General features: G+C 46.3%; 1 protein-coding gene across 14 annotated transcripts in view; it reads right to left on the bottom strand.

Annotated features, from left to right (window-relative positions):
• BAZ2B (bromodomain adjacent to zinc finger domain 2B) overlaps window positions 1-27,015 on the bottom strand; it is a 1,380,234-nt gene that overhangs the window by 891,880 nt on the left and 461,339 nt on the right. For all 14 annotated transcript variants that reach the window (XM_086956655.1, XM_086956643.1, XM_086956644.1 and 11 more), the window contains exon 9: window positions 18,801-19,386. In XM_086956655.1, the coding sequence (XP_086812781.1) occupies window positions 18,801-19,386 (586 nt within the window). The remainder of the gene's footprint in view (window positions 1-18,800; window positions 19,387-27,015) is intronic.

Here is a 27,015-nt window from a genome sequence, read left to right as displayed (position 1 = left end):
GAGTCTATGAAGAAATTACAGAAGAAACAGAGATCATTTCTATTTACGTATGCAATATGGGTATCCTCTATACCTGTGGGGTTCACCGAATGGGTAACTTCGACTCAACAAGCCAGCAGGCTTTATCATAACTGCCTATCCACTAAAAGGGTAGAGATGTGGGGGCCACTGGAGAGCTGGAACGAATTTCGTGAAGGACAAACATCCACAAGGGAGGGATCTCAGTGTCCAATGATTATGTCCTAAGGACCAACACATGAGGAATACCACCAGGACCACCACTATAATCCTACAAATGTTGGATGAGGTCTTGACCAGGAGGAGGCATATAGGCTCAGAGATGGTGTAGGAAAGTGCCTCTTTTGGACATGGTTAGACCCCAAATTTTGCCTGGAAAATTATGTAGTTTTGACTGGAAGTGCAAGGGGTCCCTCCCAACCAGGTCCCTTGTGCCAGATCTCCTTCCTTAAACTGTACCTTTTGTGTTGCACATACACACTGCCACTGCAGTCGCTGTCTTGGTGCTGACAAAACGTAAGAGTCTACATAGTACATATCCCTGTGTGACAATTCCTTAGACACTGCTTTAGGGCAATCATGCAATAGTAAACAAGAGCTAACTATTTGAATAAGGGGAGAGAGAGAGAGAGTGTGTGTGAGAGTATGAAAACAAGTTACTTACCTGTAACTTTGGTTCCCCAGTATTGGTAACTTTCATAGATTCCCATGCTTTGTATCATTCCCCGTCGTCGGAATGGGAGCCTCGGTAAATAAAAAATATCATAACCATAGGTACAAAAGAGAAAATTAGGCCTAGGCCTCGTCTCAGTTTGTAGCCTGTCCACCTCTTTTTGTAAAAGAGACCAAACTACCTGCAACAACCAATCAGAAGAGCCTCACCCCATAGAACCCTCCTGAGAGAGCCTCAGATTTTCGTAGCCGTTGTATAACAGCAATTATCTCAGTAAAAAAGGCCGAGCTTTCCCAGGGGAGGAGGGTGGGCGCATGGGAATCTATGAAAGTTACCAATACTGGGGAACCAAAGTTACAGGTAAGTAAATTGCTTTCTTGCCCCAGTATTGGAACTTTCATAGATTCCCATGCTTTGTATCAGAGTAGCAAGCAGTAAGCCACAAAAAAGCACATTTTGTTCCATGAATACTGCTATATGTCCACATATAAAACCCCACAGTAAACCAAATGACAAATGTTACCATAGTAGGGGATAGAACAAGAGATACAAAATGTGCAAATCACAGGAAGGAGGGACTGTAGGGAAAGCTCACCTCTTATTGAAACAGATTTCTCAGGACTGCCTGTCCAACAGCTGCATCATCCTTCAAGGACGAATCCAGGCCTCGTGAAGGTATGGGTACTACTCCACGTAGCTGCCCGACAAATGTCCTTTATAGGGACTCCTGAAAACAGAGCCACTGAGGATGCCACATATCTCGTGGAATGAGTTCGAACTCGTCTTTGAAGCGGTTTGCCCGCCTGCTGATGACAAAATTGGATAGCATTGGAAATCCAACGGGAAATACTGTGCTTAGACAATGGATACCCCTTCCGCGGAGCGCCATAAGATACAAACAGTTGTGAAGATTTCCTGAAAGATTTAGTCCGTTCCAGACAGAATTTCAGACACCTCTGAACGTCCAACGAATGCAAAGACCTTTCCGCTGGTGTAGTAGGTCGTGGAAAAAAGGACTTTAGAATCACCGGCTCATTCAGATGGAATTCAGAGGGAACTTTTGGGATGAACTTTGGATTTGTTCTCCGTATTAAAACGTCTTTCTTGAACTGCAGAAAAGGTTCTTCAATTGTAAAAGCCTGGAGCTCACTTATCCTCCTAGCTGATGTTAGAGCCAACAGAAGAGCAAGCTTCCATGACAGAAATTTAAGATCTGCCTTATGGATGGGTTCAAATGGGGCTTTCATCAGATTAGTCAATACTAAATTTAGTTGCCAGACCGGCGGAGGAGGCCGAACCGGAGGAAAAACTCTGAACAGGCCTTTCAGAAATTACTTGATAATCCTTGCAGACCAAAGCGAAGGACCTGAAGATGTGCGCCTGAACCTCGAGATGGCTGCCAGATGCACCTTGACTGAGGAATGAGCCAATCCTGATTTAGCCAGGGAAAGAACATAAGGCAAAATCTGATGTGGGTGCGCAGTGTAAGGATGCAGATTTTGTGAATGACACCAGAGACAAAACCTTCTCCACTTAGCCCTATACGTTTTGTTTGTACTTGGGGCTCTGGACTGAGAAAGGATATCTTTACATTCCTCAAAGAGATCTAGATCTTTAAATTCTCTGTACTCAGGAGCCACGCAGTCAACTGGATCGATTTGGGATCCGGATAAAGTACCTGACCCTGAGACATTGTCAACAGAGACGGAATCGGCTGTAGGTGTATTGGCTGATCCCGAGACAGTAGGAGGAGTTCCGTGTACCAGAACTTTCGAGGCCACGCTGGTGCAATCAAGATCACTGTGCACGGTTCCGCTTTGATCTTCCTATTTACTTTCGGAATTAGGGGAATTGGAGAAAAGGCGTGGAGAAATACGCTGTACCAAGCAATCGAAAGCGCATTCCCCAAGGATCCCTGATGGTGATCCCTGCTTGCGTAAAGTTGGCATTTGGCGTTCTCCGGGGTCGCAAACAGGTCTATGGTCGTGATCCCCCAGAACGTGAAGACTTCGTCAAGGATGGATTGGTCCAATTCCCATTCGTGAGTGAGTGACCTCTGGCGGCTGAGAGCGTCCGCTTTTATATTGAGCGTACCCGCGAGGTGATTTGCTGACAGCGTAATGTTGTGAAGAATAGCCCAGTCCCAAATTCTCCGAGCTTTCTTTGAAAGAGCTTGGGATCTGGTTCCTCCTTGTTAGTTGATATAATGAATGGCCGTCGTGTTGTCTGTGCAGACCAGCACTGTATGATCTTGAACTCTCTGCAGAAAAGCTTGAAGAGCCAAGCGAATAGCCATCAGTTCCAAAAGATTGATGTGGAACTTCTGCTGTCTTGGGTTCCAATGACCACTCACATGTAAATTCTGCAGAACCGCTCCCCAACCTTCTAGTGAGGCGTCTGTCGTCACAACCATGGGAGATGGAGGGAGCGTGAAGGTTAAACCTTTTGAGATGTTCCCTCTTACAAGCCACATGCGTCTCTCATTGCTGGGGTTACCGTTATCCTGTCCTCGAAGGAGCCCTCCGCCTGCTACCATTGCTTGTCCAGCTGTTCCTGCAGCGGCCGCATGCGAAGTCTACAGTGCCGAATTAATGGTATGCAGGATGAGATCGATCCTAGCAGGGACTTGTAGGGTCGTACTGACAGTGTCTTCTTTTTCTGCAATAGACTAGCTGATTCCATGAGCTTGTGTTGACGCTCCTCCGCTGGGAAAGCTTTGCAGCGTCTGGTGCCTAGAAACCTTACAGACCTGGCTGGTTGAAGGACTGATTTCTCTATGTTGAGTTGAAGACCCAAGCTGTTGAAAAGTTGGATGCAATGGGAAACCGCCTTGGAAGCTGCTTGAAAAGATGGCGCCTTTATAAGCCAATCGTCTAGGTAGGGAAAGACTTCTAGAGATTGCTTCCTGAGGAATGCAGCCACGGGTGCTAGAACCTTGGTAAATATCCGTGGTGCCGACTTCAGGCCAAAAGGAAGCACCTTGAATTGAAAGTGGCTCTTGCCCACTGTAAAGCAAAGGTATTGCCTGTGAGCCGGATGGATCGGGACGTGGAAGTATGCATCCTCTAAGTCCAGTGTCGCCATGTAGTCTCCTGGATTCAGAAGACGTAGAATATCTTGAAGAATGACCATCCTGAATGAGAGCTTTATGAGATAGGTGTTGAGCTTTCTTAGATCTAAAATTGGACGCCATTTGTCTTTCGTCTTGCGAACCAGGAAAAATCTGGAGTAAAAGCCTCTCCCTCTCTCAAAGTGAGGGACCGGCTCTATTGCCCCCTTGATGTAGAGTTGGTGGGCTTCGAGACGTAGCAGTCGAGGATGTTTTGCGCTGCTGGCGCCAGGAGCTCTGATTGGAGGAAGATGTTGGAACTCCAAGGTGTGGCCTCTCCGAATGATATTCAAGACCCACTGGTCTGATGTTATATTTCTCCAGCTTTCCAGACAAAAAGAAATCCTGCCCCCCACTGATAGTATTGGAGGGGTTGGAACAGTAGAAAGAGCCAGGAGGCCGCTATTGACGCTTTCAGTTGTCCCTACCCTGGCGACCCTGTCGGGGTTTCCCTTGTTGGCGAGAGAAAGAGGCAGATTATCCTTGCCTCTGCGAATATTGTGGCCTGTAGGATTGTGAGGACTGAGAGTAAGAGGAGTAACGTTGCTGGTATCCTCCTCTGCTGTTGTTATAACCTCTCCCCCTCGCTCCTCGGAAAGGCGTTTTACGATATTGAAGGTTACCCAAGGACTTGGCTGTTTCAGTGTCCTTCTTTATCTCCTGCAAGGCATCGTCAATGTGCTTCCCGAAAAGCATATCACCATCAAAGGACATATCCAATATTTTGTTCTTTATTGCCGGGCGGAACCAAGTAGCTCTAAGCAATCCTTGCCTTCTGAGGACCGCTGAACCTGCCAGAGCTCTGAACGCAGTTGTAGCTATGTCCATCGAGCAGTCAATCACTTCTGCAGAGGTTCGTTCTCTTTCCTCTAAGATCTTCCGTGCCTCAACTTTAACAGCCTCCGGTAGATGATCCAAGAACGGAGTCATATCACACCACAATTGGCAGTCAAAACGGCCTAAAATTGCAAGTGCATTTGAGGCACGAACTAGAAGACTGGATATAGAGGAGAATCCCTTCCCTACATTATCCAAGCGTCTCCCCTCCTTGTCTGGTGGAGAAGCAAGAGGAGCTTCCGGGTTTATAGACTATCTTTGAGCTACTTGCGAGATCACTGAGTCCGGTTTTGGCTGACCAACCAAACATGCTGGACTTCCATCCAGAGCTTTATACTTTTTCTCCAGTCGAGGCAAGACAGGAATTACGGTAGCAGGGGACTGCATCGCTTTCAGTCCCTCAGTCCAAACATGGTCAACTATAGGGATAGAGTGGACAGATCTTTGATATGGTTCCTTGAAATCATAAAGGAAGCAGTCGATATGCACTGTAGGCACTGGAAGGCCAAAGCGCCTAGAAGCTCTCTCCATAAGTTTATGGAACCCACCTATATCGACAGGTGGCAAATCCACTGGATCTGGGGATGGAGAGGAAGGATCTTGGATGACGAAATCGTCCCATTCTTTGTCAGGATAAGAGACTCCTGGATCGTCACTGCCTGCATCCGAAGAATCATCATCATTATCAGTATCTTGAATGGTCTGAACCTGTACAGGTGGCTGTCGAACTTCCTCTTGCTCTTGAGATTGCGGATGCACCACTGCCGTAGAGGATGGTGGTAAAGATGGAGGAGGCCCCTGAATGGACTCATGAGCCTGTGAAGGAAACCTCTTCCTATAGTCCGTTAGCATCATTTGCAGGTCCGATATGAGTGATGAAGGCATGGCAACCATACCCTGCGGAACTGGATGTGGAATCTGCTATTTAGGTGGAGATTGACGCAGTTCCTCCTCATAATAACCATCAGAATCAGAGTCCTGACACTTCACATGGAGTTGCGACGGACTGTAAGCCACTCCATAAGGATCTTCATTATCCCGCTCATCCTCCTCCTCTGAATTATCTTCATCCAACAGTAAAGCCAGAGGAAGGGGAGTCACCCTTCGCGGAGACGTCATATCCGGAGTGATCTGGCGTTTTTTCACAATAATTCTAATCTTATGCGCTTTTGAAGGAGGGACCGTCGACTAGGTCGTCGGCAAGAGAGGCATCGACGGAAGCATCGGCGACGAGAGCATTGTAGATGGCGGAACCATCGTCGACGGAATCATTGTCGACGGAACCATAGTCGGCGAGGATGTCGTCGACGGAGAATCATTCATCGTCGACAGAGGAGCCAGCGTCGACGGCACCGTCGACGAGCTCGACGTCAGGATCAGAGCCGTCGTCGTCATAGCCATAGTCGACGTAGTCTTCGTCGACACCACGGTCGGCGTCATCCTCGTTGACACTGAGGATACCAAACTCGTCAACAAAGAAGGTAGTCCACTCGTCGACATCGAAGGTTTCAAAGCCGTCGACGAAGCCATCGCCGACGAGGCCAAACTGGAAGAATGAAGAGTTTTCACTGCCGTCGTCGACGTACCTGCGGATGCCACTGTCGACGGGTGGGATTTCTTCACAGACTTGGACTCCTGAGGAAGAGAGGCAGGTTTTTTGAAACCTTTTTACTTCTATGAAGATGGTGAGGGAACAGAAGGCACTTTTGAACCTTTCTGTGAAGAAATCACCTCAGCACTCACACCCACTTTCTCCTTTACACCTCGGTGAGGAGATTTTAGGGGATCCGAACCACCAGACCTGTCAGAGATCCATTGGGTGGATTTTGAAGGAGGCTCAGCAGAGGTAGAAGGGGAAGACCTACCCCTTTTAACAGATCTTCTCGATGAGGCTGCTGACGAAGACTCCTTACTGTCGCTAGAAGCGATGTCCTTCCTGGATTTCATCTTTTGAAGCCAGGTTAAAAGCCTCCCTTCTCTGTCTCGCAAGGTCTTTGATGAAAAGGTCCTGCATATCTTACATTCTGTAGCTTTGTGGTCAGGGTACAAGCAATAAATGCAATCTGTATGCTTGTCGTCTACATACAGACGCTTTTTAGAGCAAGTAGCACAAGCCTTGAACAAAGCCTTCTTCTCCTTGTCAGTCATTTTCCAAGAAAAAAGGGTTGAATTAAAGTTGTTTGAAGAAAACTGAGCAAAGCCCAGTGGAGACTCCCTTAGCACAACGTGCGGTAGAAAATCTGAGGCTCTGAGGCTCTCTCAGGAGGGTTCTGGCGTTTTTTCACAATAATTCTAATCTTTTGCGCTTTTGAAAGAGGGACCGTCGACTAGGTCGTCGGCAAGAGAGGCATCGACAGAAGCATCGGCGACGAGAGCATTGTAGATGGCGGAACCATCGTCGACGGAATCATTGTCGACGGAACCATAGTCGGCGAGGATGTCGTCGACGGAGAATCATTCATCGTCGACAGAGGAGCCAGCGTCGACGGCACCGTCGACGAGCTCGACGTCAGGATCAGAGCCGTCGTCGTCATAGCCATAGTCGACGTAGACTTCGTCGACACCACGGTCGGCGTCATCCTCGTTGACACTGAGGATACCAAACTCGTCAACAAAGAAGGTAGTCCACTCGTCGACATCGAAGGTTTCAAAGCCGTCGACGAAGCCATCGCCGACGAGGCCAAACTGGAAGAATGAAGAGTTTTCACCGCCGTCGTCGACGTACCTGTGGATGCCACTGTCGACGGGTGGGATTTCTTCACAGACTTGGACTCCTGAGGAAGAGAGGCAGGTTTTTTGAAACCTTTTTACTTCTATGAAGATGGTGAGGGAACAGAAGGCACTTTTGAACCTTTCTGTGAAGAAATCACCTCAGCACTCACACCCACTTTCTCCTTTACACCTCGGTGAGGAGATTTTAGGGGATCCGAACCACCAGACCTGTCAGAGATCCATTGGGTGGATTTTGAAGGAGGCTCAGCAGAGGTAGAAGGGGAAGAACTACCCCTTTTAACAGATCTTCTCGATGAGGCTGCTGACGAAGACTCCTTACTGTCGCTAGAAGCGATGTCCTTCCTGGATTTCATCTTTTGAAGCCAGGTTAAAAGCCTCCCTTCTCTGTCTCGCAAGGTCTTTGATGAAAAGGTCCTGCATATCTTACATTCTGTAGCTTTGTGGTCAGGGTACAAGCAATAAATGCAATCTGTATGCTTGTCGTCTACATACAGACGCTTTTTAGAGCAAGTAGCACAAGCCTTGAACAAAGCCTTCTTCTCCTTGTCAGTCATTTTCCAAGAAAAAAGGGTTGAATTAAAGTTGTTTGAAGAAAACTGAGCAAAGCCCAGTGGAGACTCCCTTAGCACAACGTGCGGTAGAAAATCTGAGGCTCTGAGGCTCTCTCAGGAGGGTTCTATGGGGTGAGGCTCTTCTGATTGGTTGTTGCAGATAGGTTGGTCTCTTTTACAAAAAGAGGTGGACAGGCTACAAAATGAGATGAGGCCTAGGCCTAATTTTCTCTTTTGTACCTAGGATTATGATATTTTTTATTTACAGAGGCTCCCATTCCGACGACAGTGAATGATACAAAGCATGGGAATCTATGAAAGTTCCAATACTGGGGCAAATATATATATATATATATATATATATATATATATATATATATATATATATACACACACACACACATATATATATATATATATATATACAACTCCTGACTGCCAATTGCAAGGCGGAACCAAGTATATATCCCATGCTTTGAGGACCGAATCGGTCCTCATAGTGTGGTTAAACATCAGCGAATACTTCAACATATTAGGGCAATCAATAACAACGACCCTCCCCAACTTTTTGCCCTGTGTTTTAGCTGGTTTTGGACATAGTCGACCTGGGACCCTGCCAATCAGGACCCCAGGCCTACTGCTCTCTCTTCAAAATGGATTCCATGTACCCTAGGTACATTTCCAATTGGTACTGGGCCACCCTATCAGACCCTGTAACTCAGGGCATGGGTGTACCCAGGGCTGCCAGGGGCTGCAGCATGTATTATGCCACCCCTGGCTGGCCTCTTAAATTTGACACAACTGGCTGCATGACAGCTGGGGCAAAGTCGTGTAATCACTCTTTGCTGTAGGTGTAGTATACCTATACCTAACCCTAAAATGGACACACAGATTCCTATCAGTCACTCCTATGGCAGGCCTTGACAATCCTGAAGGCAGAGTGCTTGGAATCGTGTGAGATGGTGCTCTGGCATGAGCTGAGCCTGTCTGCAGCTTGCGGAATCAAGTCCTAATAGCTGTTCCATGATAACGCATACCATATACTCTTAAGTGCATTATAATCCTCGCGGTTAAATGCTATCTTTGGTATTGCTTTATCACCCAGCTCGACGAGACCCGGCTCCCTGGCACCTCTGACCTCTACTCACCTCTACAGCCAAGCTGAGAACCGTGAGTGCGACGAGACCTCAAGGGACCGACGATCGCCAAGACTGCACGACATCTTTACTGCAAGCCCACTGTGTCCTCCACTGGTGAGTGCTTTGGGGTCCGAGAAGCCCCGACCCTGCGCAGCTCCAGCACCCAAGATCAGCCCCCCTGCATCTCCACGATCGGCGTGGGGCCCTTCTGCTGTTTGCTGTGCACCGCGTTGTTTGGCTACTAGCCGGCTGGCTTGTGGCCTTCTGAACGACGCCCAACGACTTCACGACTGCTGGTCTGGTTGCTCCAGGCTGGCCCTTGCTTCCTTGTTCAAGAGAGGCACCCCGGACCCTCCTGGTCCACTCCAGACGCCATTTTAGGTCCACCGCGTGGGCTTGAATTTGCCAAGGCTTTGTTGCCCAATCCTGGGTCCAGCGACGCCGACAGCTTCCATCTTCGTGGGACAGCTCGATCCTCCATCCTGGTCGCCGACAACGCCTCCTGGTCCGCGAGATCTTCGAGCTACAGCGTCACCCACTCACCTTGTCGAGGTGGCTACCATCCGGTGCCCTCCTGGTGCCCACTGACTACTGGCTAGTAGTCTCGAACTTGGTCCCCTCTGCTTTCAGGTGTCATCTATCTTCAAGATCCAGGCTTGGATCCGACTGAACTTTCTTCACTGGTCACCGGCCAGCATCTTTTCTTCCGGCTCCTGGTCCGTCTACGAGGATTCCCGACGTCTTTTCAGACCTATGCAGCTGCAGCCCCTGGGCTAGGTAACTTCGGCATTTCGGTGCCCCAGCATAGCCTCACTATCCAAGGGTCAGAATCTACTTTCGTTTTCTCCCTACCAGGTCGGGTTCGCCCGAGAACACTAACTTTCTATTTCCTAGCTACCATAGACTTTTGTCCCGCATCTCGCGTGAGAGTGCACACACTGCACCCGAGTCCCCTAGGCCTCCTAGAAGTAATCTAACGATTCCCTAGTCAAGTCCTAGCGATTCCAAAAGCTATTAGTACTGTACTTACCTGCTAGGAATTTCGCATTCCACTTTCAGAGTATATGGTTTTCCGTGCCCCTCGGGCATTTGTATATACTGTGCTAACTTAAGTATTTTTGTAAGAGTTTTGGTTTGTGCTTAGTACCCTGTCCTCATAAAGAGTACAGGGCTGTTGTGATCTTTAAATAAATAACTGTTTATTTTCATAACACTTGTGTGGTGTCCTTTCACTGGGTATTCAAGGGGTATATGTGTGGTAAACAGCTGGCTTAACACGCCCTCTCGAGTCTTTAGCCTTAGACTGCTCGTATCCATGCTACTAGGATAGCTGGTCTATAAGGTTGACTTACAACCAATCATCAATAAGGGTTGCTGGACTGATACATAGTGGGCACTAGAATAGTGACCACTGCATATCAGGCCACCTCCTCACACCCGGTGGCCCGCCACTTCAAGGAACATCATGGGGGGAAGCCAAATGATCTTAAATGCTATCTGGTAGATCGTGTCCCCATTCAAAGGAGGGGCAGGGATAGAGAGGGAATGCTACGTCGCCTGGAGACCCATTATATTTTACTATAAGATAGTAAACAACCGAATGGTTTGAACATGGGGGAAGACCTTTATACGTACCTAGACTAAGGTAGACCCACTCAAATAAACTAACTAATTCACTTTCAAACATACATTTCAATGGTATCTAAATATGTTGATAGGTGAAGGTATAACACTCAGATGAAATACGTAGCCACACCACTAAAAAATCTAGAGAATTAAAAATAAGTGGAGGATTGTAAAGATTGATCTATTTTGTTCATCTTGAAAATATTTTATATTGATGCTTTATTTTAGAGGAGATATACATCATTTAATACCTTTTAGAACTTATTTCTATTGGTTATCTATTTATATATTTGTTTCTATGTATATAATCCCTTTTTATACATATAGATATGTATAGTACATTTTATAGTGATGACATGAATTGGTTTTTTAACACATTGTTTTAAGCAGAGAATGTTGTTTTAACTGATTGTGGGAATCATGTCCTGAATACAAAAAAATAGAATTTACAAGATCTTTCTGTGGATATCGTACTCCAAGTTACTGTTAGAATGAAATACTTATTGCACAATGCTTTAGGAATTATGAATACAGAGAAACACACATTGGGGAATTATTTTTTTTAAAACTAGTTTATCATTCTTTCTGCACTTTCTAGCACTTTACATTCACATAATACACCAATAGGGTGTTATATTGGGTTTCTATAAGTAGAAGCACATCACACAAAAAAAAGTTAAAAGACATAAGAGTACTGGGGAAATTCCTTAGTGAAATAAAGGGTAAAGGATTGCAGCTATAGGCCGGTGTATAATGATGGCCAAAATACTAAAAGCATTTATGCAATAACAATGTGAAAACCATATATTTTACTACCACTATGGCATACTAACACTGTAATGTGGTTTGAAAAAAGTATTTTACAAGTATTTTGTGCCACTAACGTATTTTACAAGTATAACTATTTTTACCCTGATTTTACTAATATGGGATTACATCTCTTTTTAAAAAATTGTAATTTACAATTATGACAATCAATTTCAATGTTAATATAGATTGAAAAACAAGAAAGACTATGTAAATATGTCTTTTATGTATATTGTAGTACTATTGTAGAACTTGCACTTTAAAAAGAGGTGTGCTTCAGGAGGATGCTGTCATGTGATCAAGGCAGGGATCTGCCGAAACGCGTCGTGAGGGTTTTGGTGGCGTCTGAAAAATAAAATCAAAGCACCAAATTGGGTCTGCCTTGTCTTCTGTGTGAATCCGGCAGGAAGTTGGAGTAGGAGCGGGGCAAGTACTTTTGAATATATATATATATATATATATATATATATATATATATATATATATATATATATATATCTCCAACTTGAAAAACGGCAGCGCCTCTGCCCGTTTTCCCAGCACGCAAACAGCAATTATCGTCTGGAGTCAGGCTTGGGAAATTGCTTCGTTTATTTTGCCATTAAAGTGCAGGGTGCAGAAATAATCATACAGACGCGTTTCGGGCGCGGACGCCCTTGCTCACTGGAAAAATGGACATGGTAACCATTAAATAACAAACACTAATGGTCAAAAAGCGCGCCAGTGCACTCACAGAAGTTAACATGAACAAAGGACTAGTAGCTTAAGATAATAGGTAACTACCATAGCGGCCATTGGTAAGTGGTGAAACATACATTGTCCATTCATATATGTACAAATACAATAACAATATTGATGGTGATCACATTAGTGCAAATAGCATTATATTCAACCGATATTAATGTAAACATAAGACACATGTGCAAATACGCAAGTTAATGTGCAAATAGGCAATTTTTTAAAATGTCAAGTGCAAATACGTAATGCCTGAAAAGACATGATTTATATGTTTAAATACATTTCAAGTAAAAGTGCAAAGTGCCATGTAAACTTTATAACTGTGCAAATACGCAATTTGAAATGCTATCACATTAATGGTAGATATAACTTCAACCATATATGATCACACAAATCCTTTTTTGACATTTTGATGTTTTGCTAGGCCGACTATGGATTGTTACAAACATATTTAATGTACATGACTAATCACATGTAGTCTATGATATTTGATACCTCTGTAGGTTCTATAGATTAAAGATGCAATATTGTGCTTGAGGGACTAGCGCACACCTCGTCATGGTTAATTTCATGTCCATCTAGTAAACAAAATTGTAAACTTAAAATAACGGTGGGGAAGGAGTGTGCATGAGTATAAACCAAGATGGTGCCAAATGAAACTTAACTAAATTTGATTAAACGTGTGCCAGTGCTTTTGTTTCATATAAAATTAAAATAAAAAAGAATTCTTGCCTTGCTCTAAATGATAGGCGACTAATGGGTACTAGACTACTGCCTCATGTCAGGTCTAATGTTGAGGCATAAGGAAAAAAGATTGTGATTATCTGATAAGGGTATGGGTATTTACAGGAAATTGCTAAGTTCTTCACCCATGTTGAGCCCCCCTGGGCTCTTACTGTTCAGCCGAACGATATATTTGGATTCCAAACTTCTAAGTTGTTTTTCATAGTCTCCCCCTCTCTTAGAAGTTCTCACTGCATCAATCACATAGTACTTGAGATGTGACAAATTTCTATTGTGATGTGAGTGAAAATGCCAAGCAACAGGGTAACTTTGGTCATTATTTGTTATTGCTCTTAGGTGTTGTAGAATGCGTTGGTGCACAGGTAATTTTGGGCTCCCATCGTACCTTAAATCACACGTGCAAGTGAGAACATACACTGCCAGCTCAGTTTTGCAAGTGAAATGTGCCCTGATGTTAATGGGTTTTGGGTCAAAGGGGGTGACATATGATCTTGTGTTCATACCAAAATTACAAGCGCGGCAAGATATGCACTTGTAAAAGCCCTTACGTGGTGAAAGCCAATCATCGTTTTTTGGCATCTCAGGACTGCTTGAAACCAACTCATTCCGCATGCTAAAAGCACGCCTATATGTGACAGTTGGTTTGGGGGGTAAGATTTCTTTTAGCACTGGATCTGTGAGGACAACTGGCCATTGTTTCCTAATAAGGCTGGAGATTTGGCGGGCCTCCTGACTGCCAATTGCAAGGCGGAACCAAATATATATCCCATGCTTTGAGGACCGAATCGGTCCTCATAGTGTGGATAAACCCTGACAGACCCAAACACCATCTTTGTAATAGGGTGTTATGAATATCAATCCTCGGTGTGTTGAGAACACACTATGAGGACAAGTCAGGGAGCGAGAGAGCTTGTGTGTGCACCTGTGTATGTGTGCGCGCGTGCGTGTTTGTGTGTAAAGTTGTCAAGCCTTCTCTTACAACGCTCCCAGAGCGTGAAAACGACCAACCGCTAAACATAAGGACCTCGTCTTTACTTCTTGAATTGCGCAAGAAGCTGAAGACCTGGATTTTCAAGTAGTACCGCTACACTGCGCTCTAAAATCTGCATTTTATGTATGTGTGTGTGTGTGTAAATAAATATATATATTCACTGAGAAAAAAACAGTTTACAGGGATGTTATAGTTCGGCTCATGTTTCGTTTATACAAAACCACAGAAAACCTTCAGTTACAGTTACCTTAGCTAACTATAGCTTATGCCCCCCACAATACACTGCCTATGACCTCACATATTACATCACTCATGACATTGTCGTGACATCACTGATGACATCACCCAGTGAGTGTAACTATCATGAGTGTTAAACATAGTATACTAGTTGTAATACATGTGTGATACTACTTCTAACATATATTATGTGGATGGCTGTGTGTATCCGTGTGAGTGAGCATCTGAGTGGCTGTATGGGTGAGTGAGTGGCTGTGTGACTGGTTGTATGGAATGGTGGGTGGGTGTGTGTGTGAGTGACTATGGATGGGTAGATGTCTTGCTGTATGAGTGACTGGGTGTGTGAGTGGCTTTATGGGTGAGTGGATATGGGAGTACGTATATGAATATGTGCATGGCTATCTAAGTGTGGGTGCATGAGTGCTTGCATGCATGAGTCAGTGGCTGCATTGAGGGGCTATATGGGTGTGTGAGTGGCTGTATTGGTGAATAAGTGGATGTGTGAGTAGCTGTACAGTGGAGGGTGTGGCTGTGGAAGTGGTTGTATTGGTGAGTGATTGGTTGTATGAGTAGCTATGTGAGTGGGTGTGTGAGTAGTTCTATGGATGAGTGAGTGGTTGTGTGAGAAAGCGTATGGGTCTGGGAATGGGTATGTGAGTAGTTGTGTGGGTGTATGAGACATTATATAGGGGTGTGAGTGGGTGAATTAGTGATTCTGTGTCATTCAAGATATCAGTGATGTCATTGTCTGTAGGAAAGTAGATCTGCTTTCCTGTTACCCCCACTGTTTTCTGGTGTCAGTATTGTTTATGACTAGTCTGACTGGGATTCCACTAATCAGGACCCCACCCACAGTGCTTCCTCCCTAAATTGACCATGATAAGTACTTTTGTACCTCCACAGTTGGTAACTGGTTAACCATTGTGAGTCTCTAGTATATGGTACAAAGGGTCCAAGGGTCTCCCATAGGCTGCAGTATGAATATTGCAACCCATGAGAGACCACTTAAACTGTGACTACAGGCCTGCTATTGCACTTGTGTAAGACAAGGCACAGCGACAGGCCCCCGCATGGTTTAAAACCTATCTTTCTCGATGATATCTGTGACACACTGAAGTAAAAACCTCAAAAAAGGTCAACAAAATGTTGCAAAAATCATGTAACTCTTCTCTCGGATCAGGGTAAAGGTAACGTGGACATGACTTTCAGTGGAGACAATGCCAACTACACCACGTGGAACCGAATGACACCACCTACTCGTGTGCACGGGTACTGCTCATAAAAAATTCTCCTAGATCCAGTCTAATGCCTGGGGAAAATCAAAGGTAAGGAATCTGTGACTAAAAGTCTCTATCAGATATTAAGACTACTTGATTTATTAACCTCCACAAATACCATGTGTGGCATCTATACATAAATGATAATTAAGAAGCTATGTACTTTGTGTTGTATACAAGCATTTCAAGGTCCCAATCATAAAGGACCCTCAGTTGATAGGATGATAAAGTAATTCTTATTTGCAGCCTGTGGGGAACTTGTGTTGGCTTTCTCTCTAAAACAGAGACTTCTGTTGAGGACACATGGCACTCTACTGAATGTTTTAAGTTAAAGCAATTTACTGATCCACCACTGCTGAGACATTCTGGAGCCATCTAGATCTTTCTGTGGCATCTTTCTCCCTCAACGTATAACAGAGGGCAAAATAGTAAGGGGTGAAATGTCAAATGTGGTAAATTTACAGCCTTGCAAATGACCAACGACTCAGTGATTTAAGATATGTCTCAGTTAGGAATTAAACTGTAACATTCAGTGTCCCCACACAGAAGATTATTCTGGAACCACTTGGTTTACTAAAATGTAATTAGAAAAATGTTTGCTTGGTATGTTGCTTTACAATTCGTATGGCCAATATCAAGATTTGTTTAATATGGAGTTAGAAATAATATGCTATGAATATGAATAGCCTGCACTATGTTTTGTGTAACAAAACCAAAGAAACTATGTGGGGAAGGGAAAGAAGTCCGGGTTAAAAGTAGGAAGAAACCTGCAACAGTTTTCCTGAGCCAAGGAACTTTCTTGAAGGTATTTGTCAACCCTGAAACTCATTAGCACTATATTAAACATTGGCATAGCCAATAGGTTTCGACTTTGGGACCTTATAAGTGTTTAGCCATGCAACAGTTGATTTTGTTGCACCAAGGATATTGTGCTACATAACTAAACACTTATAAAGTCCCAAAAGTGAGACCTACTGGCTATGCCAATGCTTGTTCATTTTGGATGGTGGAAGTCTGTGTACCTAAATTCATGCACATCTTCTAATTACCCGTCTAGATCGCTCTATAATTTAAACTCTAAATGCCTCTGGAAAAAAATTAAGTGATTATTTCTCAAAAACTACTTAAAAGATGTCCATTAATCCAAGCAAAGGCACTTACCTGAATAATGTTCTACTGTCAAGCCAAGTGTGGTGTAAATATTGCTCAGTGTTTATTTAGCTATACATCGCAGACTAAAAAAGTCCCATTTTGATCCCACTCTCTTTACATATTAGAGGGCAGTGAGCAAAGAAATTAACTAAGATAGCCAAGCCACAGCCATGCCTAGGGTCTGGTTCTGCTCTAAGAGTCCATACTTGAGCGGAGCTTCCAAAATATTTGGCATCTAAATCCGCAACAAACATGACAAAAATATGATAATGTCTCTTCAAAAAGTAAAAAAAGTGCATTTCTTAAACCTACTTAAGCGTTTTACCTAAGTTCATTATATCATTACATTGACAGGCATGTAGTAAAAAGTGCTAGCACTAAAAAGTGCTAGTTTTAAAACATAAACATTTTCTGACCCTTGCAATGTCGACAATGCCATTAGTGAACTAAGAGGCAAGTCTCGCGTCACTGGCATTCTATATACATTCTAGATTCTAATCGTCCATGGAACAACATAGTAGAATATTAAATCAAACACAAGAGGCTTTTGTATAGCACATATCCTGAACTCCCAAATCTGACGATGCTGTGTGATAATGAAGAAAAGGGAGACTTGGTCAAATAAAATATATACCTAGCATACCACAATTTTGTCAAGCGGAAAGCACAGACTGATCCCAGTATTTCTGATTTCACAATGAGCATCTTTGTTACTAGATGGGTATTTCTTTCTCCAGTAAAGGTTAATGATGTCTTTAAATCCTGCCCATGAAGCTAAAGCGTGTTGGCTGGCAGGAACTACATGAAACTCAATTCATTTTGGGATCGATGGTCTACGAGGCCCTAGAGTTAAAATAAGCCAAGCACCCTGCTCGAGCTTTCAGTAGCTCGCCCACAACTGATTAACATACGATAATCTATAGTATATTAATTAGTGGAGGGCGATTCACGGCAGGCTCAAGGCGAGCCAGGTACCTGCATAATAGGTGAGCAGTTGAGTTCAGGGAGATGTAGGAGAAGCGACAAGGAGGGAGTGAGGTTTTCCCCGTGTATCGTGTTATTTCCTCGGGTCGATAACCTACCTGAGACCTTCGCAGCTCCCCTAGGGAGAACTTCTCAAGCCCGGGCATGTCTGTCTCCATCCCCTCCATGTTGTGGGTCTCTTCGCTTTTTTAAAACTTCTCTCAGCACCTCTACTTCTTTTACGAGTGCGGTTTTCCACTTTTTGTTCTTGCGTAAGTTTTGTCTGTTGGAAGTCTGCGTCTATGACTTTGCATACCCTCTTCAGTCTCTGCCACCGCATCCCCAAATCCGACTCTTCATCTTTTTCCCGCCAGCACTAGTTTCATAACTAGCCGGCCCCCAAAGTGACGTCACAGGAAGAGTCGCCAATTAGGGCGAGAGAACTGTTTCCATGGAAATCACTGCTGTAGTTGTATAATAAATAACCAGGAAACAGTTACACATAATTCCGCAATGCACCAGTACTGGCAATGACATGTAAACAGCTTAAGTCACTGACGAGTCCGGTCATCTGGTGCACACGTCTTTCTTCACAACCTACCCCTTTGTCGCGCTTTCTCCTCAAGAGGACGCAAACCGTGTTCAGTGTGTTGACACTATTGGACTTTGCCTGCCCCACCGCCTCTGGGCATGAAAACTGAATAAATAATGCACAGTCCACATCAGTGTAACCATAAGCACTGCAGCCTTCATTACTAGTTCATGCTACCTGTACTTTGTTTTCAGTTTAATATACCACAAACTCTAAAACAAGCCCCCCCAGCAGCTGTGGAATTCTAAAAGCACAGCGAGCGATGTTTTCAATTATCGCACCGCGTCTGGGCACGATAATTCAAAACAGATGCCACCCATGCAGGTAATCGCAGGCAATAGGCCATGGGACGAACAAAGGCAGGACATGCGCCCGCCTTTGCCCAAGTGCGTGCTTTCTTAGAAAGACGAACGCAAAGCCCAATAGCCTATGACACAAAAAATAAACACATGCACAAGCTTGTGGTGAGGTTTCAGAAGCCCTTACATAAAGTCTCGCTGAGCAGCACATGCGCGGTGCTACAGGCTTAACCTAAAAACACTGTGCTATAAGAACTGTTTGTATTTTTAATATTACATTTGAAAAATATACATCAATATTAATACTAAAATACCTGAGTGACTATTGTCGGAATCATCAACATCATCTTCCTCATCATTGTCCTCTTCATTGGATTCATCAGAGTCCTTACTGCTGGCAATATCAGAGTCTATCCCTCTAAAATGGTCAATTAAAGATTTTGCTGTATGAAGGTGATGTTGAGTCTTTACAGCACTTAACATATTGCAAACAGGGGTTTCCTTTCCAAGATTCTGTACCACAGACGAGGTAGAAAGCACAACTGGCGTTGGATTGGTAGAACTTTTTTTTGTGCATGTTGTTAGATTTAATGGTGAATAAAAGTGTTTACTGGCAGAAGATACCATGTTTTCATTTGTGTTGCATTGCGCTTTAGATGCAAGTACTAAAGGAACATCCTGACTGACACAGTGAATGACACCATTTGGTTGTCGGTTTCCTAAAAGTGCATTTGTCAAAAAAGGGTTGGAGTGGCTTTTTTCTAAAGAAGAGTGCTTCTGAAGAGTAAGCAAAGTACATGCTGGTATTGAATCTGATGAAGTTGAAGAAGGCTTCTTCTGATGCTTGACTACATCTGGAATTTTTTTAAGCTGAGTTGGGAAAGTCGGTTCAAAGTGATCCTGTTGAAAGAGATATATATTAGAGCTAACATACTATTTTAGAGGAATATTTAAACAATAAGTAATAAACAGTGTTATTTATATATGTATACAGTTGTAAGAACAGTCCCATATTTGAAATGTATTGACTGCATTAACCATTTTAATTATGCTCCTGTATATGAAAATCTGATGACATTGTAAATGTATAAAATATGACGTCCCGAGTATAGGAAGTAGTACCATCCCAGTTCTCCTATACGCGGACAATGCCATCCTACTAGCACGTACCCTGATAGGTTTACAGAGGCTAATGAACTCTTTTGGGGAATTTATGACCTCATTGGATCTGGTGGTTAATACTACCAAGTCCCATGTTATGGCCATGGGCCCCCGAAAGAATAAAGTGAAAACCTTTTACTGTAGAGGGGTTGAGATCCAAAAAGTGAGGGCCTTTACATACCTTGGGGTCCTGCTTGACAACAGCTGTACATGGACGCCCCAGAGGTTAGCAAAAAAGAACGCCTTAGTGCGAGCGGGATCAGCCCTGCTAAATTTGACACAGCGTTTAGGGGGAAGACCATTTGAGGCAATTCTAGCAATTTATAAAGCAATATGTCTTGCATTAACACTATACGGTGTTGCAATCTGGGGATATACACCGATGGCAGATGTGCAAAAGGCCGAAAATAAATTGTTTTGTTGTCTTTTATCTATCCCTCAATCCACCCCAACATTCGCTGTACACCAGGAGCTAGGAATGGGGTTTGTTGGTGATTTGATTAGCATGGCCCCCCTTATTTGATGGTTAAAAACTTGGCTTAATCCTGAGTTAAAATTAAACTGTTGTATTTTAAAAGACTGTATTAGCTTAGATAAGGGAGACGAAATACAGTGGCTCTCTTACGTAAAGGTAATGTTTTCGAAACTAGGGCGACCAGAAATCTATGAAAGCCCCGAATCTATTGTTAAAGGAGACATAATGTGGGGTAAAAAGCACTTTCTGTCCTGTCCCTAAGGCTCCAGGAACGAGAGACTGAGGAACTATTAAAGCCCACGGTGAGAGCTCATTTCCTATTAGTTACCTCCCCATCTATAGAACCGTATTTAAAGGTAGTAACAAGACCATACCATCGTTGGTTGTTAACTAGATTTCGGTTCAATCAGATACACCTTTTATTGGGAACATATCAGGGATGGACTGTACCTGAAATGGCAGCATTTTGTGACTGTGATAACTGTCCAACCCAAGATAATACGCACTTTATGTTCTTTTGCAAACATTATTCAACAATCAGGAAAAAGTTTATTATCCCACTTTTAAGAGGTCTGGGGTTCCATCAGGTTAAACCTGCTTTAATGTATTAGCAATTGTTGCACAACACATGGAATATTTTTAATATTGCTAGTTATCTTGTAGCAGCCGTAAGATCTAAGAAATTAAGAGGCCTGAGTACAAGCGAACCATGAATTTTACTGTATTTTTCCGGACTTGTATATATATGAAATTTGTAAATAATTACTATAAGGACTTCTCTATGACTCTTTCACTGTTTTAATATTGTATTTATTGAATGTGATTTATATGTGTACTTTTATGATTTTAATTAATCAAATAAAGTGATTTGACTTGACTTGTATAAAATATGACAAATATTTCGACCTACCTATTTTGAAGCAGTCAGTAGACTACTTTTAATCACCATTTATTAGATAGTCTTATACCTAGATAAGCACAGGGAATTTTTATCAGTTTTAGAAAATAAATATCATCTCCCATTATTGGCCCTAGGACAAAAACATTTTGCGCACTTCAGTTACAGTGACACCAAATCTACCTAAAAAGCTTTGAAAAAGGAAAGAAAACTTCAGCCCGCTGGATCGTTTAAGGAAAACAAGAAATTCCTCGTGTTCCTAAACCAGTGTCTCAACAAGGTTACCAATCTGTGGTCTCATACTTACCATATCTCCTTCTTCAAGAATAAAAACCAAATGCAATATGCCGGACACACTGTAAGATCCCCTCTGCATCTCAAGGAAAACGTTAGGTACCTTTAACAATCAGTTTGCAGATTATAGTGCTGGAGATCACATGCTCGGCACACTCCTGCCATCTAATGTTGGGCACACAAATTGCAAGTTGTTTGAAAGGTTTCTGTATCAGGGTAGTGATTGATCCCTTCCCGAAACTTACAAAGCACCAAGACATAGATTCCTCCTCAGATTGTCTTTTTTTCCGATATCAGTGAATTTATGTTTACTAGTGTAGAGTGAATGACTTCTTTGAAAAATATTGTATCTTCCAATTGTCATTCCATGAGCTCCCATCAGGTGAAGTAGGAGGGATCATGTGAATCTACACTACCCTTTCAATCTGCAACAGACTGTTTCAGAGAATCGAAATTTGCCTAGCTTACGTAACGGTAAGTTTCAATTCTATTAAGGACACGGAGGCGAGGATTATGCTATATCTTCCTTCGCTTTATTAACATAAAGAAACCACAGCAGCTTAGGAAAAGATATAATAAGAACAAAAAATGCTTTAAACATAAAGCATTGACGTAATGTTCAACAAAAAATCAACAACAACTCCCAAGAGTCTCTTTGTTATAATCATAGTCCACAGTCCTTTGTCACTGTTCATCATCCCTATATAACCGGACTTCCCATCATCTTCCTCCTCTTTCTTCGCGCAGATCACGCTTAAGCCTCATTGGTCCTGTTTAGCACCGTCGTTGCCTGCCAAAAAAGGAACAGCATCAGCGAGGTGGCCCAGGAAAAGGCTACAACAAGGCGAGGAGCATTCAGTGAACAACACAGTACAGACAACGTAAAGGAAAACGCTTTACTTACTGCCATACGGGTGGGTAGAGACACCACCGTAGTCCGGGTGGGATAATCCTCGCCTCCGTGTCCTTAATAGAATTGAAACTTACCGTTACGTAAGCTAGGCAAATTTCGATTCTATGTCAGGACCGGAGGCTTCAGATTATGCTAGTTTAAAGCTTACTTACCACCAACTGAGCTAAATCCACCACCGGCTTAAAATAAAACCTCTTGAAGGTGGAATCCGAGGACCAGTCCGCCGCTCGCATAAGGTCCTCCAGACGAGCACCCACCGAGAATGCCTTAGAGGCCATGGCCCCCCTGGCGGAGTGTGCTCCAAAGAGAGAAGTATTGATGCCCGCTTCTTGCATGACCCAACGCACCCACCTAGCGATGGTGGGGGAGGAGACAGCTTTGTGTGGCTTCCGCAGGGCAATCAACAACTGACGCTCGCCCGGAGGGCGTAGATCCAAGGTCAGGTCCTCATATGCTTTGAGGCATTGCACGACACACAACTTAGGAGTGTCAGTAAAGGCTGGATAAGAAATGGAACGCGACAACGTCTTAGTGCGTCGACCCACCGTAAAAGTAACCCCCTCCGGGGAAAAAATGCGTGCAGAAACATCCAGCGCGCGCACGTCCGAGACGCGCCTACAAGAGACCAGACATAACAACATGGCTAATTTCGCCGAAAGCTCCTTCAGAGACAGATAAGAATTCGCTGGCCACGATAGGAACAGGTTCAGGACCAAATTGACGCCCCAAAGGACGGAGTACCTGGGCTCTGGCGGTAGCGCGAGGCGAACCGCTCGCAGAAGCCGGCACACAAAAGGGTGTTCCCCTACCGGATGGCCATCGATGTTATCATGGCCCGCAGAAATCGCCGACCGGATAGCATTGATCGTTCTATACGCCAAACCCTTGTCGGCCAAATGAGCCAGGAAATTCAGCACGGGAACAAGGCCGGCGACCACGGGATCCAAATCCCTTCGTAAACACCAACGCATCCACTTAAGCCAAGCGGATCTGTAACGCTTCGTCGTACTATCGGCCCATGCTTTGGAGAGCAAGTGCTCAGCTGACCCCGAAAGGCCCGGGAGCGTCCAGCGTCTCCTGAGAGCCTCCACGCCACGAGGCGGAGAGTGTTCTGCATGACGAGAGGGTGAGGTTCCCGATCCGGGCTCGTCAGGAGCAGAGGAAACAGGGGGAGTAGGATTGGAAAATCCCAGGAAAGTTCCAGAAGAACCGGAAACCATACTTGAGACCTCCACAGCGGTGTAACCAACACCAGGTCCGCACCCTGGCGGCGTATTTGAGCCGCCGTTCGCATGATCATGGAGAACGGGGGAAACGCAAACGGCTGTTCCCGACTCCAATCCTGCAAGAACGCGTCCGTGGCCTCCGCCAGAGGGTCCGGCCTCCAGCTGTAAAACCGCGGCAGCTGGTGGTCGAGACGGGACGCGAAGAGGTCCACCGAGAAGGGGCCCCAAAGGGAGTGTAGCCACCGGAAGACTCCCGGATCCAGTGTCCACTGGCTGGCATCCCTGAGATGTCGAGAGTGCCAATCCGCTACCTGATTGGACTGGCCTGGCAGATACTCCGCCGTCACCGCAATGTGACGAGACAGGCAATAATCCCAGAAGTCCTTCGCTAAGTCCGCCAAGGCGCGGGACCGAGGACCTCCCAGGTGGTTCACATATCGGACCGCCGAAACATTGTCCATCCGGAGCAGGACACAAGCCTTGACCGAATCTTTGGTCCAACAGCGAACCGCGAAGGAGCCCGCAAGGAGCTCCAAACAATTGATATGCAATTGTTGTTCTTCTGACGACCAGGCGCCGCCGGTGGAAAAATCCCCGCACCGGGCGCCCCAGCCCGACCTGCTGGCGTCGGACTCTATGATTAAGTCCGGAGCCGACCCGAAGATCGCTCGCCCATTCCATGCCTCCATGTGAGACAGCCACCATGACATCTCCTCCTTCACTTCGTCCGTGAGGGGAACCCACTGATCGTAACACATCCCACGGCGCAAATGCTGCGCTTTCAGGCGCTGAAGAGCCCTGTAGTGCAGCGGGCCTGGGAAAATCGCCTGGATGGAGGACGACAGAAGACCCACCACCTTGGCGACATGGCGCAGTGACGTACGATCCCTCGCGATCGTCTGCCGAAGCAGGTGCCGTATCTTTGCGACCTTCCGGCTCGGTAGGCTCAAGACCGCCTGCACCGAGTCCACCACGAAACCTAAAAAGGTGATCTGCTGAGTGGGAACCAAGACCGACTTGGAGCCGTCGACGACGAACCCCAGTCTCAGAAGCAGGCCGACCGCTTGACGCAGTTGTCCTGCCAGTACCTCCGGGCACTGCCCCATGAGGAGGATGTCGTCTAAGTATACTATCATACGGACCCCCTGGCTTCTGAGAAACTCCACTACCGGGTGAAGGACCTTCGTGAAGCACCACGGGGCCGAAGAAAGGCCGAACGGCAGGGCGGTGAATTCGAACACCTGGCCGTCCCACAGGAATTGTAGGAAACGACGATGAGGGGGGTGGATGGGAACGACCAAGTAGGCATCCTTGAGATCCAGTCGCACCATCCAATCCCGAGGGAGGAGCACGTCCCGAAGGAGGTGGATCCCCTCCATCTTGAAGTGACGGTAGACCAACCACCCATTGAATTCCTTGAGATTGATCACAGGCCTCTTGCCCCCATCCGTCTTGTCTACCAAGAAGACGTTGCTGAGGAACCCATGCGGGTGGCGCGTTGATAGGCGGATGGCTCCCTTGCGCAGCAAGTCCGAGACCTCCCCGTCTATCAATCGCGCGTCGGAATCTGAGAAAACCATTGGGCGCGGGGGCCTCACCTGAGTTGGCAGGTCGTGAAACTCTATATGGAAACCTCTCACAGTTTGCAAAACCCAAGCATCGGCAGTGAGCAACTCCCACTCCCCGTAAAAGCTTGCCAGCCGCCCCCCAATCGGAACTTGATCCAAGCAAAGTACACTTACCGGGGGCATTTCCCTGTCCGGACTTCTTTTGGAATCCTCTTCCACCATAGCGTTGTCCCCTCGTGGGGTAGAAATTGGTGTAGTTGGCCGAGGTCTGGTACTGACCTCTTCCGGAGCCTTGTCCACGGTTGTTGGTCTGCTGACCACGGCCGATCGCGCGGCCCCTGCCGCGACCGGCCCCTCCAGAAAAACGCTGGTGAAACACCCTCTTGATGCTGGACTGGGCCTTGTCCAGCGACGTGAACGTGTTCACGAACTTTCCAAGCTCGCGGATGAAAGGTTCACCGAAGAGGCCACCCTGGGCCACGGCACCTGCCTCCGACGAGGCCAGGTCCCCCAGCTTCGGGTCCAGCTTAATAAGGAGCGACCGCCGCCGCTCCGTGGACAGGGCACAGTTGGCGTTGCCCAAGAAGACGATCACCCTCTGGGCCCAGTTGGAGAGCACCTCCGGTGAAATGGCGGTGCCATTCGCTCGAGCCTCCTCCGCCATATCGAGGATCTTCGTGGCGGGCCCGACCGCATCCAACAGCTTGTCCTGGCAGGCCCGCCAGGACCGATCGATCCCCTTCCTGGGGTCCTTCATGAATTTCGCCAGGAAGGTGGCCATCTTGGGGTCCAATTCTGGGGTCATAGCCACCTTCCCCTCCAAAGTAGGCCGAGGGCATTCCCCGCGCAGGCAACCCCTCGCCTCCTTCTCCAGGGGCTTGCGCAGCCGGCCCGCGACAAACTTCGCCACCGTCTCCCCCGGGGCCCAGGCCGCGGATCGGGGGTGGACGATCTCGTCCGGGTCCAGCATGCCCGACTCATCTCGGGGCATCTCCTTTCCCGAAGGCGCCGGGAGCCAAGACCGGGTCGACTCCCCGTCGTCATCCGTGTCCGGAGAGTCGTAGATCGGGGAGGCGGGCGCCGTTGACAGACCGCCCGAAGTGCCAGGGTCCACCAAGGGCGTCGGAGGCACCGCCGTCGCCTTGGCCAGGAAGGCGTCACGAAGACGCTCGAAGGCGCCCTTATCCACGCCTTGGGCCTCCGATGAAGGCCCCTCACCCCGGGGTCTCTTCGGAGCGGGCGGCAACCCGCCGGACGTCCCCGGGAGCTCGGGGGGCGGCGGCACCTGCGCCGCTGCCAGCTTGGCACACTCCTCTACGATGCGGGCCGAAAGGCGGTCCTCCATGGGCCCTACCACCTCCGTCACACAACGATAGATGGAGCTGTCCACCGCCTGATAAAACTCATCATCCTGCAGATAGGGGCAGGCCTCCTCATCATACTCCCCTTCCATGTCGGAACCAAGGGCAAATGCGGGGCACCCAAGAGGGCGGCAACCGAGAAAGTTCTCGAATGTGGGCAGGCCCAGCGGCTGCGATCACGTTTTGGGCCAGCTGACGTGGCAGGTGGGCTGCACCAACCCCCAAGCGCGCAGACCCTCCTCGCCGGGACCGGGTCTACGTACCCCTCAAGCGCGCTAGGCCACACACGAATAAAGAGGTGCACAGATCTCGCCCGAAGGCGATTCACGCGGTCAAAACCGCCATACAGACCCCAAAGGGCGTCAATTTGTGAAGTACAGACCCGGAGCACCAGGTGTCAGAGGGGTACGCGAGGGTCGGCCCCTGCGCAAGCAGACCCCACGGCGCGGCTCCTCGCACCGCGGAGGCGCGCCGGAGGGTCGGCGAGGCGACAGGCCGCCCCCTTGCGGTCTATGTACACACCGCACACAAGTGGGAAAAAAAGTCGCGTAGGAACGGCAGAACGTTCCCGCAACTAGGGGACTCTGAAAGGAAATAAACCATGCAAGGAGTCCCCAAAGACCGCAAGACATC

This window comes from Lissotriton vulgaris, chromosome 2_1 (assembly GCF_964263255.1).
Source record: "Lissotriton vulgaris chromosome 2_1, aLisVul1.2, whole genome shotgun sequence".
NCBI classification, from domain to species: Eukaryota; Metazoa; Chordata; class Amphibia; order Caudata; family Salamandridae; genus Lissotriton; species Lissotriton vulgaris.
The sequence above is the reverse complement of the archived record's forward strand: the minus strand, read 5'-3'. Positions and strand labels throughout refer to the sequence as shown.